This window comes from Vicia villosa, linkage group LG1, assembly GCF_029867415.1.
Source record: "Vicia villosa cultivar HV-30 ecotype Madison, WI linkage group LG1, Vvil1.0, whole genome shotgun sequence".
Lineage (NCBI taxonomy): Eukaryota > Viridiplantae > Streptophyta > Magnoliopsida > Fabales > Fabaceae > Vicia > Vicia villosa.
This window is the reverse complement of record NC_081180.1, coordinates 238,104,859-238,121,633: the sequence shown is the minus strand read 5'-3', so window position 1 is coordinate 238,121,633 and position 16,775 is coordinate 238,104,859. Positions and strand designations below refer to the sequence as shown.

General features: G+C 35.9%; 1 protein-coding gene across 1 annotated transcript; it reads left to right on the top strand.

Annotated features, from left to right (window-relative positions):
• The first annotated feature begins 6,638 nt into the window (after positions 1-6,638).
• On the top strand, positions 6,639-10,135 carry LOC131644999 (lysine histidine transporter-like 8). The gene is made up of 5 exons (XM_058915646.1): positions 6,639-7,421; positions 8,280-8,413; positions 8,524-8,966; positions 9,057-9,188; positions 9,289-10,135. Exons 1-5 carry the CDS (start codon positions 7,039-7,041, stop codon positions 9,778-9,780), a joined length of 1,584 nt encoding a protein of 527 aa, XP_058771629.1. The 5' UTR covers positions 6,639-7,038; the 3' UTR covers positions 9,781-10,135.
• Positions 10,136-16,775: the final 6,640 nt, after the last annotated feature.

Sequence of the window (16,775 nt, the reverse complement as noted above, 5' to 3'; positions counted from 1 at the left end):
CAGCTATTCTAGAAGATGAACACGTTTTCACTCTCAAGGGACAAGCATGCATGCAGTTGATGAGACGCCGCTCTAGGTAACTGTGCAAATCATTTCAAAATATCATGTTTTACCCTAACGTCTCTCAACATTTAATGCATTTGATTCTCTGCATTATGTAACTGTTCATTCTCAGAATTTAATTGCATTTTGTTTCAAATACGTGTCTATTTATACATCTTTCATCATCTCATTCTCTCTTTTCACGCATTCATTCTCTCTTGTTTATGCATTTATGCAACCTTTTCTCTCTTTTCTCAAACCCCAAAAGAACAACCAGAAATCTCAGAAGAGCTTTTATGGCTTCCCCCTCTACTCAGAATGTTTCTTCTTCGTCTCAACATCAAAATGAACAAGAACAAGAGCAGCAACTTATTCCAAAAATCATCTGTTTGATTCCTTTGGATCAGTTGGAAGTCATATGTGAGTTAATGGTAGATATTGATAATATGGAAAAACATGAAATTCATCTCAAAGAGAATTTGGTGTTTCAAGGATGGGCGCCATTGTTCTATGAATTCTGTGGACCAGTCTATCTAGACTTAGTAAAGGAATTCTGGATTCATGCAACTGTTATTCCTAAAGCTATAGTCTCCTTCGTTCATGGTAGATTCTTCCCCGTCACTGAAACCACCTTGAAAATGTTGTTTGGGTTGATGGATTCTGAAGGTGCTACTGAAGCAACTACAAGAACCGATTGGGATGCTGTCTATACTGAAATCTTTACAGATGGGAAGAAAACAAAGAAAGTTAAGGATCTGAAGAGCATATACGAGATATGGACAAAGATTCTTCTAGGTTATTTCTACCACAGGAAATCAACGAGTTCACCAGACTTCATCAATAAAGACCAATAATACATCATGTATTGCCTTGGTACGCAGAAAAAGGTGGATATTCCTTACATTATTTTCAATCACTTGTGGAATGCTGTAAAGGATTCCAGAGATGAAAACAGATTGAAGCAAAAGAGGAATGTTATTCCTTTTGGGAGGATCATTACAAATCTTCTAGTTCAAACCAAGATGGTTGAACAGTTGGAATCTGCTGGAGTAATCAATAACCCTTACACCATTATTGGGAGTACTCTGAATGCTCATACTTTGAAGAAAATGAGCTTAATCCAATCTATTGATTCTACTCCTCAAGCAAATCCAGAAGTTAGAACCAGAAGAGGTCCGGTTTTAGCTGATTTTGAGATGTTCTTCAAAAATGAACAACCAAATGTTATGGTTCATTATCTTAATATTCTCAAACAAGATGGTTCTGAATGTGCTCCTGTCGAGATAAGCAAGCCGAAGCTTCTGACTACTGAAGATGGAGTATGAGAATTCTTTCCAAAAGTTGCGTCCCAGCAAGAAAGAAGAACAAAGCGAAGGTTAGACCTTCCATCTACCAGTGAAGAGAAAAGAGGTGAAAAGAAGGCTGAGGAAGATAAGGATAATCAAACGAAAGAAGGTGAAGTTGAAAAGAAAAGACAGAAGAAGGATGATGAGAAGGATGATAAGAAGGACGAAGAAAAGAAGAAGAAAAAGAAGAAAGATAAGAAGAAGAAAGACAAGAAAAAGAAGTAAGAAGAAGAGAAGAAGGAAGAGGAAAGGAAGAAAGAAATTTCAAAAGGAAAGCAGAAGGTGGTTATTCAGAAGAAGAGGAAGGTTGTTGGAGATGAATCTGAGAGGCCTCACAAGAAAAATCTTCAAGTATTCGCATTTCTGAACCTGGTTATGTACATATTTTATCTTCAAAATCTATACCAACAGAAGTTCCCCAACTCTCTCAACCATAAAATCAACCACAAAAAGCCCCAGCTAAATCACCTCCAACCACAAATGTTCTCACCCCTCCTTTTTCACCCAAAACTACAGGCGCTGTGCCTAATCTTGTTTCTGACCACCCTGTTTCTTAACCAATTCTCGAACTCTCACTCCATAACACCCTCTTTCCTCCTCACACCACTATCTCACTTTCTCAACCTCCTCCTCATTCCAACTCCCCTATTGTAGATAATCATGAAGTCTGCAATAAAGCCGCTTGTGAATCTTTTGATTCTGATTCCTTCAACCACCTCCTACGTGATTGCAATTATCAACCCAAACCTAGACCTGACCCTATTTTTGTGGTTTTGGACTCTGACAACGAAGCAGAATATGTTCTTGCTCTTGATAGAGAACCTGAACCTTACTGCATTCTTAACCCAGAATCTTCAACCACCTACTTCAAAACCAAACCTTCTGAACTTTCTGTTGGTATTCGTTTTGAATTTTGAAGCTTAAGGTACAAACATGTTTAGATGCACTGAAGGTAGCACATAATGCCAAGGTGGATTATGTTTCTTCTGGGAATCTCTGGAGAGCTTTCAGAAGAGAACCTTAATCTGATCTTCTGAAGCTTCAAGAAGATTGTTTGGATGATGCTCCTGGTCCCTCTGGTTGCCTTCGGGACTTTGAGGAAAGCTACTTCTACCCCATCAACTGGAAATCTCTGGAAGAGAAGGATTCTGGGATGAGCTTGAAGAAGTGCATCCTTTCCTATGGTTGTGTGGAAGCCTCAACTCAATGTTCTGACTGGCGACTTTCAGTGTTTATTGAACTAGCTTAGGGAGAATCCCTCTGTTAATGCATCAAGTATGGTATATCCAGAGGTTGAATACCCACCAGAACCAGTTGCTCCAACACCTCCAAGGAATTTGGCTGACATTCTTCTGGCTCTTGAGAATCCAGATGCTAAAATCCCTGCTCCTGTGTATCAAGATGATGATGTTCTTTAAACTGAAGCTAATGTTGAGAATCAGTCTGCTGAGAAAATTCCTGTTGAGGAAAATCCTGGTGATGTTCTCATGGTTGAAGCAAGTGCTGAGAATCCTACTGTTATGGACAATAGCCTTGATGCTTCTTCTGCTGGACCTTTTGTCTCTGTTCTGATGAACACTATGAAGGCTCTTCAACATAATCAAGCTGCCTTGGCTACTCGTCTGGACAAGCATGAGGATACTCATGAGGAATTCAGATCCATCATCAAGAATCAAAAGGAAGACTCTTTTAAGATTAAAAACCTTTTGGTCGTCTTAGCTTCTAAGCTTAGCCAGTCGTAGTCTGTCTTTGGTCTTAGCTTGTATTTCTTTGTTTTCTGCATCTGCTTCTAAACATTTTTGTATCTTCTGATATATTTTATTAATGAAAATTTTATCTTCTTCACTATGTGTGTCTTTTGTATCTGAATCTTTTAATGCTTTTTGATGTTATGAAAAAAAAAGAGGGAGAAACATGATAATTGAAATTGATTTATAATATCAGTTACTGGGATTAAGTCTCAACATTCCTAACATTATTTGCAAGTTCTATGTTTTGATAGTTTTTGCAGGATTGAAGATATTCTGAAAAAGCTAGACATGAGAAGCAAATACATGCGGAAAAGCAATTCTAAGAAGAAACACATTTTTAAAGATTTAAAGCAAGCTTAGTGCTGTGAAGCTTTAAGATCAGAAGCAAGAAGAATGTTCTGATACATCCTCTTAAGATTGCTTTGATAACATTCAAGAATGATCTGATACATTCAAGAATGTTCTGATTTAATTGATTACAAAGAGAAATTCAAAGCTCTGAAGCTGTCTTATGGAAGCAAGAAGAAGAAGCTCTGAATGTTCTGAAGTTCTTTTCAAAGTGAAAGTCTCGACTGAAATGGAAAAATACTCAGGGAAATCTTTTATTTATAAAATTCTTCTAGTATTAATTTCAGGGGGAGATTGTTAATCTCAGGGGGATACATATTCACACTCTCTGATTATATACTTATGCTATATATGTGTAATTGTCTTTTGTCATCTGATATTCTGGTTACAAATTCATATCAATTATATATGTTTTTGTCATCAACAAAAAGGGGGAGATTGTTAGAACAAGGTTTGTTCTGATCAATATTCTATGTTTTGATGATAACATTATATATGAATTTTGTATAAGACAATGTGGTACTCTAATTCTTTGCATTTTCCATTTTAGGAAATACATAAAGAGTATGCACAAATCAGCGCTCAGAAGCACTGACTCAGAAGGTTCTGGATGGCTACATCAAAACATGCTCTGGCAAGACATCAGAAGATGGTCAAGTAGAATCAGAACATGAACTATGAAGCATCAGAAGAACATGAAGTCAGAAGCAGAAGCACTGGAGTTCTGAACGGTATCACGCTCAAGCTCTTCAATGTCAGAAGACAAGAAGATGCTCTGCACCAAGCTGTTGACTCTGAAATTCAAACATTGTTATCTACAAATCTGAGTTCAGAAGCAAGTACAAGATGACAAGCTATTAAGTCTAATCTCTGTCTGACAAAAGGAACGTTAGAAGCTACAAAAAGCAAAGTCAGTAAAAGCAACAAAAGCATGGCTCGAGGTAGTTGACAAAAGTGTGAAACATTAAATGCAGCGTTATACTATTTACGCAAAGCATTAAGTGTAACCCAACGATCATCTTCTCAAACACCTATATATAGAAGTTTTGATCAGAAGCAGCTAACAACAACTCTTGCGAAAAATACAGAAACGCTGTCAAAATCAAAGCTCACGAACTTCATCTTCAACCTCATAAACTCTTGTAATATTTAATGAGTATTAAGCTTAGAACTTAAGAGAAATATCACTGTTGTGATTACAACTTTATAAGAAGCAAACCTTACTCTTGTAAACATTATTTTACATTGATTGTAAAAGGTTCCTAGAGTGATCAAGTTGTAATCAGTAGACTCTAGAATACTTAGAAGTTATCTAAGTGGTGATTTCCTAGAGTGATCAAGTTGTGATCAGTATACTCTATAAGAATTAGAGGGTATCTAAGTGAAAAACCATTGTAATCAGTTGGATTAGTGGATTAAATTCTCAGTTGAGGTAAATCACTCTAAGGGGGTGGACTGGAGTAGTTTCGTTAACAACGAACCGTGATAAAAATAATTGTGTTCATTGTTTTTATCTTACAAGTTTTTAAAGTCACACTTATTCAAACCCCCATTTTTAAGTGTTTTTTTATCCTTCATCTTTAACATTAAATTGATCACTCAGACACACGTTAAATGCGGGATCATATGAGAGCTTTCGCACTTCATCTCTTTCACAACTTCAATTCTCTTGCTTGATTGACACAACATTTCATCTAAAACTTGAGTCTTTTGACTTATGAGACTCGAGATAACTCTTGAACGAATGTCTTCATCAACGATTGTTGGGTAGTTGACATCACTCTCACTTGAAAGTTGTCACCAAAGACTTCGAACGCCATTTGACATAATGCGTTCTCATTATCAAAATCAATTGTTGTTTGAGATAAGATATTGTCATTTTCACATCTAACAAGATCATCCAATAATTACAGACAATTGTACTTATAGACACATAAATTTACATAAATAACATGTAAAATAGAATGACACACCTATTAAAAAAATAGATACATCATCATTTAAATGAGAAAAGAGACTAAATTTATTTAAAAAATAAAATAAGAAATTTAATTTGTTAATTAACTAAACTAAAAGATTCAGTATCGATAAGTCAACTCAATTGATAACTAATCAAGAACATCAAATGCATAAGTCTGGTGAATATTCGAATCTGCAATATTCTATTTATTCACTTTTAAAGAGTGGATTTTAACTATTAAACAACTTGATAGAAAAAAAAACAAATTTATAATTTAATTTTTTATTTTAATATACATGACAGATAAATTTCAATATCTTAATATTTTTAAAAATTTTAACTCCAAAAATATAATTTTACGCTCGAGGTAAATATCTAATTCTAAGTTATAACGGTTTGTAACAGAGTAATTAAACATAAAACATCATGATAATATTGGTTTCATGCTCAAAGAAATCAATTGAAATGAAGGAACACAATAATATCTCTGTACTCATGAACACAAGATCATGCTTATATGGTCAAATGGTCAACGGGAATCACATGCGAACCACAGCAAAGACAGGAAGACACGTGGTGGTGGGGTTGTCTGTAATTTCTGACAGAATTGTTATATTTTTCATGTTTTTACGCTCCTACTTTCACATCTATTACAAGGTTTTTGTTTTTGGTTACACTTTTCTACGATTTAACAATTCCTTCCTTGTTCTACATAAACAAACCCTCCCATTCAAACAATTTACTATGAGTGTGTCTGTTTTAGTCGCACTTTTTAAAAGACGGTTTAAAATTTTATACCTGCATCTTTAATGTGTCTGTTTGATTCAGTTCTATTTTTTTATTTTGGATTTTCAAACACAAATATTAACATGACAAAATTTTTTTTAGTCTCATTCCGCTCTGAACTCATTTTTTGTGAAGTACGGACAAAATTTTAGACCAGCATCGTCAACAAAGTCCATCCCGTCTTATTTTTTACCGATTTTTACCGGACGAGTCTAAACGAGACACGCATGTCAGTTTACCACCCTAATATTTATTATCATTAAAATGAATAGTGCTCTAAGTCAAATTCATTATGAATGGACCCAACCAATTTTGGAACATCTTGATTAAACATTCCATTTTGATGTATCATGACAAGTCTCATCATTGATTAAAATTAACCACACCACTCATTGTCCACTCCCTCTCTCACATAACTCAACCCCAACTCTCTCTCATCTTTCAATCACAACTCAATCACCATCATTCATTCCATCATCACACCATTCATCAACGGTCACAAACCATCTCCCTCCTTTCGGTCACAAACACACTCACTCAACATGTCTCTGCAACCCTCAAAGCAATGAAACTGAGTGAGACAGAGACACACTATTTTCCCACTTTTCCTTTTTCTCCTCAAACAAAGTAAACAAAGTCATACATATCATCATGGTTTCTCGTACCCACAAATCATTTTATATTCCCACTCTCATAGACCAAACACTTGAAAACAACACCAAAAAAACATATTCCAACGTTAAATACCATTAACAAATGTTCTAACCTCATTTCACAACCTCTCTACTCTAAGGTGATTTATGTGATGGAGGAGAGACCAGAAACTGAACTGATATCAATACCTGCAACACCAAGAGTGTCAACACCTGAGATACTGACACCATCAGGACAAAGGTCACCAAGACAAGGATCAAAGGAAGCTAAATCATCGAATGCATGGACACCAACATCTTTCATTTCTCCGAGGTTTTTGAGTCCTATAGGGACACCAATGAAAAGGGTTCTTATAAATATGAAGGGCTATTTGGAGGAAGTTGGTCATTTGACAAAGCTTAACCCTCAAGATGCTTGGCTTCCAATCACTGAGTCTCGTAATGGAAATGCTCATTACTCTACTTTTCATAACCTCAATGCTGGTGTTGGTTTTCAAGCCCTTGTTTTGCCTGTTGCTTTTGCTTATCTTGGCTGGTAATAATAACTTTCTTACATTTTCTCTTTTCTATGCTATACCCTTTTACTATGAATGATTCATGTGTTTTAACTTTTAAGTGTTTTGGACATGTTTGGATTCACTTGTTTGAACTAATTTCTTTGCTATAGCTCAAGAAGTATGAGATGTCTCTTTATTTTCTCTCTCTCTCTATGACTTTGTGGCAGAAACTTTACTTTCATTTTCTAGGATAAAAAAAGAGGTTCACTATCTTCAATATGTTGTCCTTTTACTAGACATAAAAAGAAGGGATTTTGAAATGTGGGGCAAGCCTTTCACAAGCATGCTTCAATGGAAAGAGATAGGGGAGAAGGCTTGTTAAATTTGTCCCTTTATCTTTTGAGTTTCTTAAAGCTAAATTAGCTCCTTGCTTTAAGCAACTTTTTGAATTATGTCCATATTCTCTCTTTTTGTTATTGGTTGAGAGATCATTGTGTTGGCCATCAAAATTGCTTTATGGTTATACTAGTTATATGCAAGTTCTTTTTGACTAGTTGTTTGGATTTATTTGAATTTATCTATTGACATAAGCACTTCTGTCATGGAAACAACTTATGACATGTCCATAAATTGGTTTCAATTTATTTTCACAGGTTTTGCTTGGAAGCTTATAGAAATAGCTTATAAAAATGGCTTATAGCTTATTTAAAAGCAATTTGATTTGATTTTATCTGTTGTTATATAAGTAGTTTTTACATAAGGACTTATACATAGATAGAGCGTAGAATTTGTCGAATTGAGCTGACTAAAAAAGTTAGTATGGACTGATATGGTGTTAGAAAAACATTTCAGTCTCATAATCGTACTAACAAATGTTGTATCCAAATATTTTGCAGGAGTTGGGGAATTATTTCCCTAACCGTGGCGTATTGTTGGCAACTTTACACCTTATGGATTTTGGTTCAGTTGCATGAAGCAGTTCCAGGTAAAAGGTACAACAGATATGTGGAGCTAGCACAAGCAGCATTTGGTAAGTTTGTTCGCGATTTTTGTATTCGTTTACTTTTGAACCAGAGTTGTTATTCAAACACGTACTATCTAGTAACGTTCGGTTTATAATTTTTCTACCTTGTATTGCAGGGGAAAGATTAGGAGTATGGCTTGCACTTTTCCCGACTGTTTATTTATCAGCAGGAACTGCAACTGCGTTGATTCTTGTTGGAGGGGAAACCATGAAACTGTTTTTCCAAATAGTTTGTGGTCCAACATGCACCTCAAATCCTTTAACCACAGTGGAGTGGTACCTTGTTTTCACTTCTCTATCTATTGTTCTTTCTCAGCTTCCGAATCTCAATTCAATCGCAGGACTTTCACTAATAGGAGCTGTTACAGCCATTACTTACTCCACCATGGTTTGGGTTCTTTCCGTGAGCCAACAAAGGCCACCCTCTATCTCTTACGAGCCTCTAGCACTGACATCTCCAGCGCTGACATCTCCCTCTTCTTCGTTATTTCTTGCCTTGAACGCACTTGGAATCGTGGCATTTTCTTTCAGAGGACACAATTTGGTTCTAGAAATTCAGGTAAATATGAATTTGCTATAAACCTGTATATAGTTTTTACTTCGAATTTATAATAAGTATTTGATGATATGCACTTTTGTTTTTGTTTAGGCTACAATGCCTTCAACGTTTAAGCACCCGGCTCGCGTGCCTATGTGGAAAGGAGCCAAGGTTGCTTATTTCTTCATTGCAATGTGCCTATTCCCTATGGCCATTGGAGGCTTTTGGGCTTATGGGAATCAAGTAAGTAAACTGAATCGAGATTGTAATGTAAACAACTTCTGAACATATTACGATGTTGGTTTGCAGTGTTCTTAATTTCCGTAATATGATTTTGTAACAGATGCCGAATGGAGGGATTGGGATTCTTACAGCTCTATATGCATTTCACAGTCATGACATTTCAAGAGGAATTCTAGCCTTAACATTCCTTCTTGTAGTGTTCAGCTGTTTGAGCAGTTTTCAGATATACTCAATGCCTGCTTTTGACAGTTTTGAAGCCGGATACACCAGTCGAACGAACCGTCCTTGTTCGATATGGGTTCGGTCAGGTTTTAGAGTTTTCTTTGGATTCGTGTCCTTTTTCATAGGAGTGGCACTTCCTTTCCTCTCAAGTCTTGCTGGTTTGTTAGGAGGACTCACTCTACCGGTCACTTTTGCGTATCCTTGTTTCATGTGGGTTCTTATTAAGCAGCCGACGAAATATAGCTTCAGTTGGTATTTCAATTGGATTCTCGGTTGGTTAGGAGTTGCTTTTAGCTTGGCCTTTTCGATTGGAGGTATTTGGAGCATGGTTAATGATGGACTCAAGTTGAAATTCTTCAAGCCTAATTAAGTGTATGTTTGAAATTAGCAGAGAGATTGTCAGAATCACGGAATCACGGTGGTGCTGTGATTATTTCGAACTTACTTACTATCCAAGCAAGCATTCATTAAGTTTTGATTATGTCACGCAAATGTATCAGATGATGGCTAGATGCGCTATATTATGCTCGGGATGAATGGTCTGAAAGTTATAGCATGGTTTATTTTTAGTGATATCTAGCTTTGAAGCTTGTTATGTTTATGTTTAGAATGTAAAATAATGATTGTGTATTCATATTTGTTGAGACCTTTAAAAGAAAAACACTGGTCTAATGTTTCAATTTGTAAGCTATGTGAGTTTCAGAAATGTGAATCAATTACAAGAAGTAACCATATTACTTTGCTTCCTTTTAGCTTAAATACTGCATGAAATTTCTCCCTGCTCGCCCGGAGAGCTCATGATGACAAATGGAACATTCAAATGAATGTTATGCTCGCCCGGCAGGCCATTGTCCTTTGTCGAACGGAGCAATCAGGGGCGGAATGTTGGATGAGCTAGGCCTCCTCCGACGGGCTCGAGGCGAGCCAGGTGTTTTGCATGGTAATCCAAAGGAAAATCTGGCCTTTCAAACTTCTGCTTCCTCTTCTTTAGTTTTGTGACTCCATAACTTCAATAATGATTTCATTAATCATCTTGTTCTGGTAATACCAAAAAACAAAACAGACTATAAAATTTTCTGATTAAAGAGAAATTGAGCGGAGACATTCAAAGGAGACATTCAAATACTTAAACATTTGTAGAATTCGAACTACATATAATATCTTAGCTAAATTTATTAAAGATCAAATAACTTCTTATGAAAAATCTCTAAAAAGCACACCCTTAGAATTTCGAAAGTCTCTCACTCAACACAATAATCTCAAATGGAGTGGTTGTAACCTCTATTTATGGTGGTCTAAGGAAGGGTGGTTTAAGCAGGCATTTTCGCTCAACGAGGTAGGTCTGTATATCGCTTGCCTATCTTTACCATTAAGTCATGCTTGGCGCGCCACCCATTCTCACTTAGCGAGTAAACATTTCATTCACTATGAAGTAACTTAGTCAAGAAGCATTGAATCGCCATTCCTCGCCTAGTCAGGTTGCCACTTTGCTTAGTGAGTGTCTTGCTTAATTGTGAAGTAACCTGACTCTCAAGAAATCCTGTGTCGCCATTGCTCTCTTAGCGCGACATTGTCTTTGCTCAGCAAGAATATTTTCTAGAAAGTGATTTGTTTTTGCTTGGCGAGATCTTGGATTAATGTTTTTGTGTTTTCTTGGTTTTTTTATCTGTACTCTATGAATACACAGTTAAAAAGTTCATACAGATGTTTTACCTCGTTTTAATGATGAATTGGAATTTTTCCATTGATTACTTGTGAATTAAGTTAATAAGTGCTTTGTGAGATATTAAATCGAACTTTAGTATGGACTGTATGGTCGTATGGTAGCTTATTGGTTCAACAATTCGACAAGTTCATAGCATGCCGTCGAAGTTTGTTCTCATGTTGCAGTTGAAGTCTGTTCTCATGTTGTAGTCGAAGTACGCTATGGTTGCTAGCATGTCGAATTGGGCCTGCTTGTTATGCCCAATTGTTTAAGTTAACTTGTTCTCTAAGTTAGCTGGTGTAATGGGTCTGTGTGAAAAGCCTATTAGTTTAGTATGTTAGTTTTATTATAAATAGCATACTAGTCTCTCATCATTGCATAGTGCAAATCCTAATTAGGGTGAAAGAGGCTATTTGTATTCTGAAACACTTGTAATCTTGTTTCAAAGAGAACGTAAAGAATAACAGTTTTATAACAATTCATTGTGTTCTTCTTGCTTCCCTTTTTTCTACCCTTGTGTATCTCTTGCTGATAAAGAAACCAACTATATTTTGTTATTCCGACAGTGTTTTCACAACAAATTAGTGCAGTGAGCGTGGAGAAGATGCCGTCAACGAAGTATAAGATTGAAAAGTTCACCGGAGTGAACGATTTAAATCCATGGTGCTTGAAGATGAAAGCCTTACTAGTTCAACAGGGTTTATTAGAAGCGTTGAAGGGAACCACAACCATGGATGTTGTATTAACAGAGAAGGAGGAAACGACTATGGTAGAGAAAACCCACAACGCCATATTATTGAGCCCTGGTGATATGATTCTACGACAAGTTTCAAAAAAGACGACGATGTCGTGCCTATGGGTGAAACTCAAAAGTTTGTACATGACCAAATCGTTGATCAATCGCCTCTACCTGAAGCAAGCTATGCATTCATTCAAGATGAGTGAAGACAAAGTTCTAAATGAGCAGTTGAATATGTTCAACAAACTGATTCTTGATCTTGAAAATATCGATGTCAAGATTGAGCATGAAGATCAAACGATGTTGTTAGAACAAGATTTGTTCTGATCAATATTCTATGTTTTGATGATAACATTATATATGAATTTTGTATAAGACAATGTGGTACTCAAATCATTTGCATTTTCTATGTCAGGAAATACATAAAGAGTATGCACAAATCAGCGCTCAGAAGCACTGACTCAGAAGGTTCTGGATGGCTACATCAGAACATGCTCTGGCAAGACATCAGAAGATGGTCAAGCAGAATCAGAACATGAACTGTGAAGCATCAGAAGAACATGAAGTCAGAAGCAGAAGCACTGAAGTTCTGAACGGTATCACACTCAAGCTCTTCAAAGTCAGAAGACAAGAAGATGCTCTGCACCAAGCTGTTGACTCTGAAATTCAAACGTTGTTATCTACAAATTTGAGTTCAGAAGCAAGTACAAGATGACAGGCTATTAAGTCTAATCTCTGACTGACAAAAGGAACATTAGAAACTACAAAAGGCAAAGTCAGTAAAAGCAGGAAAAGCATGACTCGAGGTAGTTGACAAAAGTGTGAAACATTAAATGCAAAGTTGTACTATTCACGCAAAGCATTAAATGCAACCCAACGGTCATCTTCTCTTAAACGCCTATATATAGAAGTTCTGATCAGAAGCAGCATAGAGAACACTTGTGAAAAATACTGAAACGCTGTCAAAATCAAAGCTCACGAACTTCATCTTCAACCTCACAAACTCTTGTAATATTTAGTGAGTGTTTAAGCTTAGAACTTAAGAGAAATATCACTGTTGTGATTATAGCTTTATAAGAAGCAATCATACTCTTGTAAACATTTATTTTACATTATTTGTAAAAGGTTCCTAGAGTGATCAAGTTGTGATCAATAGACTCTAGAAGACTTAGAAGTTTTCTAAGTGGTGATTTCCTAGAGTTATCAAGTTGTGATCTGTATACACTAGAAGATTTAGAAGTTTTCTAAGTGGATAACCATTGTAATCAGTTGGATTAGTGGATTAAATCCTCAGTTGAGGTAAATCACTCTAAGGGGGTTGACTGGAGTAGTTTCGTTAACAACGAACCAGGATAAAAATAATTATGTTCATTGTTTTTATCTTACAAGTTTTTAAAGTCACACTTATTCAAACCCCCCTTTCTAAGTGTTTTTCTATCCTTCAGCTGTTGCTGTTGTGTGCTTTGCCCAGATCATGTGCTTACTTCAAAGAAACTCTCTTGTATGGAAGAGAGTCTCTGACCTTTGAAGAAGTTCAATCAACCTTGTATTATATGGATTTGAACAAACAAGAGGTCCACAAGCCATCTTCAACTGATGAAGGCCTGTCCATTAAGGCGAAATTCACAAAGAAAGATGACAAGTTCGACAAGAAGAAGAGTAAAAATCAGCAAAAGTCTTATTGTGGTGATGCATCTGGTATTCAATGTTATCATTATAAGAAGGAGGATCATACAAGAAAGGTATGCTCTGAATTCCTAAAAGATCATGGAGGAAAGCATAATGGAAACGCAACCATTGTTCACGATGATTTCGACTCATCTAATGTTCTTGTGGTTTCAAGTAGCAACTCGAGTAAGGAGTGAATTATGGATTCAGGTTGCACTTGGCACATGACTCTAAACAAAGACTTGCTCGAGGATCTATGTATTCAAGATGGGGGATATTTATTGTTCGGAAACAATAAAGCTTGCAAGATTGCAGGTGTTGGATCTGTGAGATTCAAGCTCCATGATTAGTCAATAAAGTTGTTGACTGAAGTCAGGTATATACCTGATTTAAAGATAAATTTGATTTCTCTTGGTGAATTCGACAAGAAAGGATATGTTTTTCAAGGAGATAAAAGTATCCTAAGAGTCGTGAAGGGGTTAAAAAGGAAGTCTTAAGAGGCATGAAGAAACAAGACTTGTATACCTTTGAGCCTGAAGTTATAAGTGGTTCTGCAGATGTTGCATCCACGAAACCTTTGTCGAAGATAGAAATTGGCAAATGAAATTGGACCATGTCAACGAAAGGATTCTGGTCGAATTGGAGAAACAAAATTTGCTTGGTGGAGATAAAGTCGAAAAGCTGAAGTTTTGGGAACCATGTGTACTTGGAAAATCTTGTAGAGTGAAGTTTAATAAAGGCAAACAAAGAACACACAAATGATTATTTAAGAAAGTTATGAGTATTCATCAAGAAGACTAAGGATGAAACATTTGAGAACTTCAAAAGTTGGAAGACTCTGGTCAAAAATCAGATTGGCAAAAAGGTCAAGAGGTTGACAACTGACAATGGCCTTGAATTTTGAAATGAAAAGTTTGATAGTTTTTGTAAAGCCTCTGGTATTGCGAGGCACATAACTGCTATATGTACTCCTCAACAACATGGTTTGGCTAAAATGTTTAATCGAACCATTTTGGAAAGAGTTAGATGCATGTTGATGAGTGTTAGGTTAAATAAGGTGTTTTGGACAGAGGCTGTTTCGACAAGAACATATCTGATAAACAAATGTCCTTCGACTACATTAAATATGAAGACACCTGAAGAAGTTTGGTTGGGACATCCACCAGATCTTGACAGACTTAGAGTATTTGGCTGCGTAGCCTATACTCACATTAGGTAAGACAAGGTCGAACCTAGAGCTCTGAGATGCATGTTCATGGGATACCCTTAAGAAGCCAAAGCTTATAGGATATGATGCCTAGAATTAGGTCATAGAAGGTGTATCACCATTTGAGATGTAGTTTTCAATGAAACTGAGATGTCTTTCAAGAAATCTCACTTTCTTTTCATATATTTTGCTCATTTTTAATTTATAACACCTTTTTTTACACTATGTCATTATTAAATTATTTTCTTTATTGTTACTAATATTTTAGCATTTTATTTTATAGATTATATTTATTATTATTTGCTTTGATACTATGTTTATTCATTTTTTCATTTAATAAATTTAAATTTTTATAATATATTAGAATTTTTTATATGATACTGTCGCGGCCGGCCAAAAATCGCATCATCGAGCGAAAGGAAGCACTCGAGGTACAACAGAGTCGCCACCAAATTTTATTTATTCCATAAGAAAAGGAAAAATATCGAAAAAACCCACAAAAGAAAAGATAAGATAGTCATCGTAACCAAATTAGGGTTGGGAGTCAGTAATACGAGGGGAAGATATTAACACCCCTCACATTCATCGTACTCGATGTGATCCATTTAGTTAGTTTAATGATGAGTGTTAGCGTGATGTTTCCGTTCTTTTACTTATTAATCGAGAAAAGTGAAAAAGAAAGGGTTTTTTTAACTTTTTTATTATTGTGATTGCCATATCACGAGTTTGTTGGTTGATTTTAGAAGAGATGTTTAGTGAACATTTTGAGCATAGGTGTGCTCCTAGCGTGTTGTTCACCCAAGAGATTTTTGCATTAATAATTTAACGTTGGATAAGTATTTGAAAACAATTTGAAAATCATTTTTGAATTTGAGAAAGGAGAAGTTTGATGGCAATGACTTACAAAACAAAGGAGTATGACTTGGTATACGGAACGACAATACCCTCTATCGGTTCAAATAGAAACACAGCAATCAAACAGCAAGAACCCTAATCCCCATCAGATCTGAGATAGAACCCCAATTCACTATCAACTTGGAGAAATTATAAACTACAGAGGAACAGATGCGTGACTGTGTTGGATGCTCCTTGTTGTTCAGGTCTTGAGCGTATGCTACACGTCCACCGCACTCATGGCAGTATGGCACTGATGTTAATTGGCCTGGCATTGCACAAGAGTTTGTACTGTCTCTTGGATTACGTTTTAATCCTTTTGTTGCCCAGGTTTGTTATCAATTCTTGTTCTATTCCAGTTTATTCTATTTTTATGCATTTAAAGAAACTAAATCTCGAGGCTGTTAGCAGCAACATAAATGTGAAAGATTTCGTTCGTGTATATGCATTGTTTTAGAATTTTTCATCCATTGCCGCTTTGTTAATGAAACGGTATGTATGTATATGCTTTTGTTTTTACTTGATTATCTGGTTTAATATTTGTAACTTGATAGAACATTGCTGCAGTGCTTGTTGTGGTTGCATACTTGGTAGAACATTAGGAGGAAGATTTTCTTACAGCTTCCTTAACTCAATTAAGAAGTGCCATCTGAGCTACCTCACACACCTCAAATTTTATGAAATTTTCATTTTCATTCTAAACAACATCACTTTTTTAGTCATGACAAAATTATGTGTGAGTAGCCTAAAAGGAGTTGTCACGCATTCTCCTTCGGCGTATACGTACATGTCGCAAATTTTGTGTAATTCAAAAGATTGGAATGATATTTATGAGAGAAAGACCGCACATAATAAATTAAGCATTATAGAAGCCCCCTGATACAAACGCAAGCAACCCAGATGAATCTAATTAACATTCACTCCATTGATACTAGTACTACTAAGTACCTTTGATTAGAAACTCAAAATTAAAGGATAAATTTTCCAAAGACTAACACAGTTAATTTCTTATATAAAACTGCGTTTCAAGAGTTTCTCAAACACTGAAAAGTATATATACAATACAACATTTTAGAACACTCACTGTTGGTTCTATTTAAGTATAGAGACTAAAGTAAAAGCTGAAGTGGGGTAGGAGTAGGTGCCGTAATA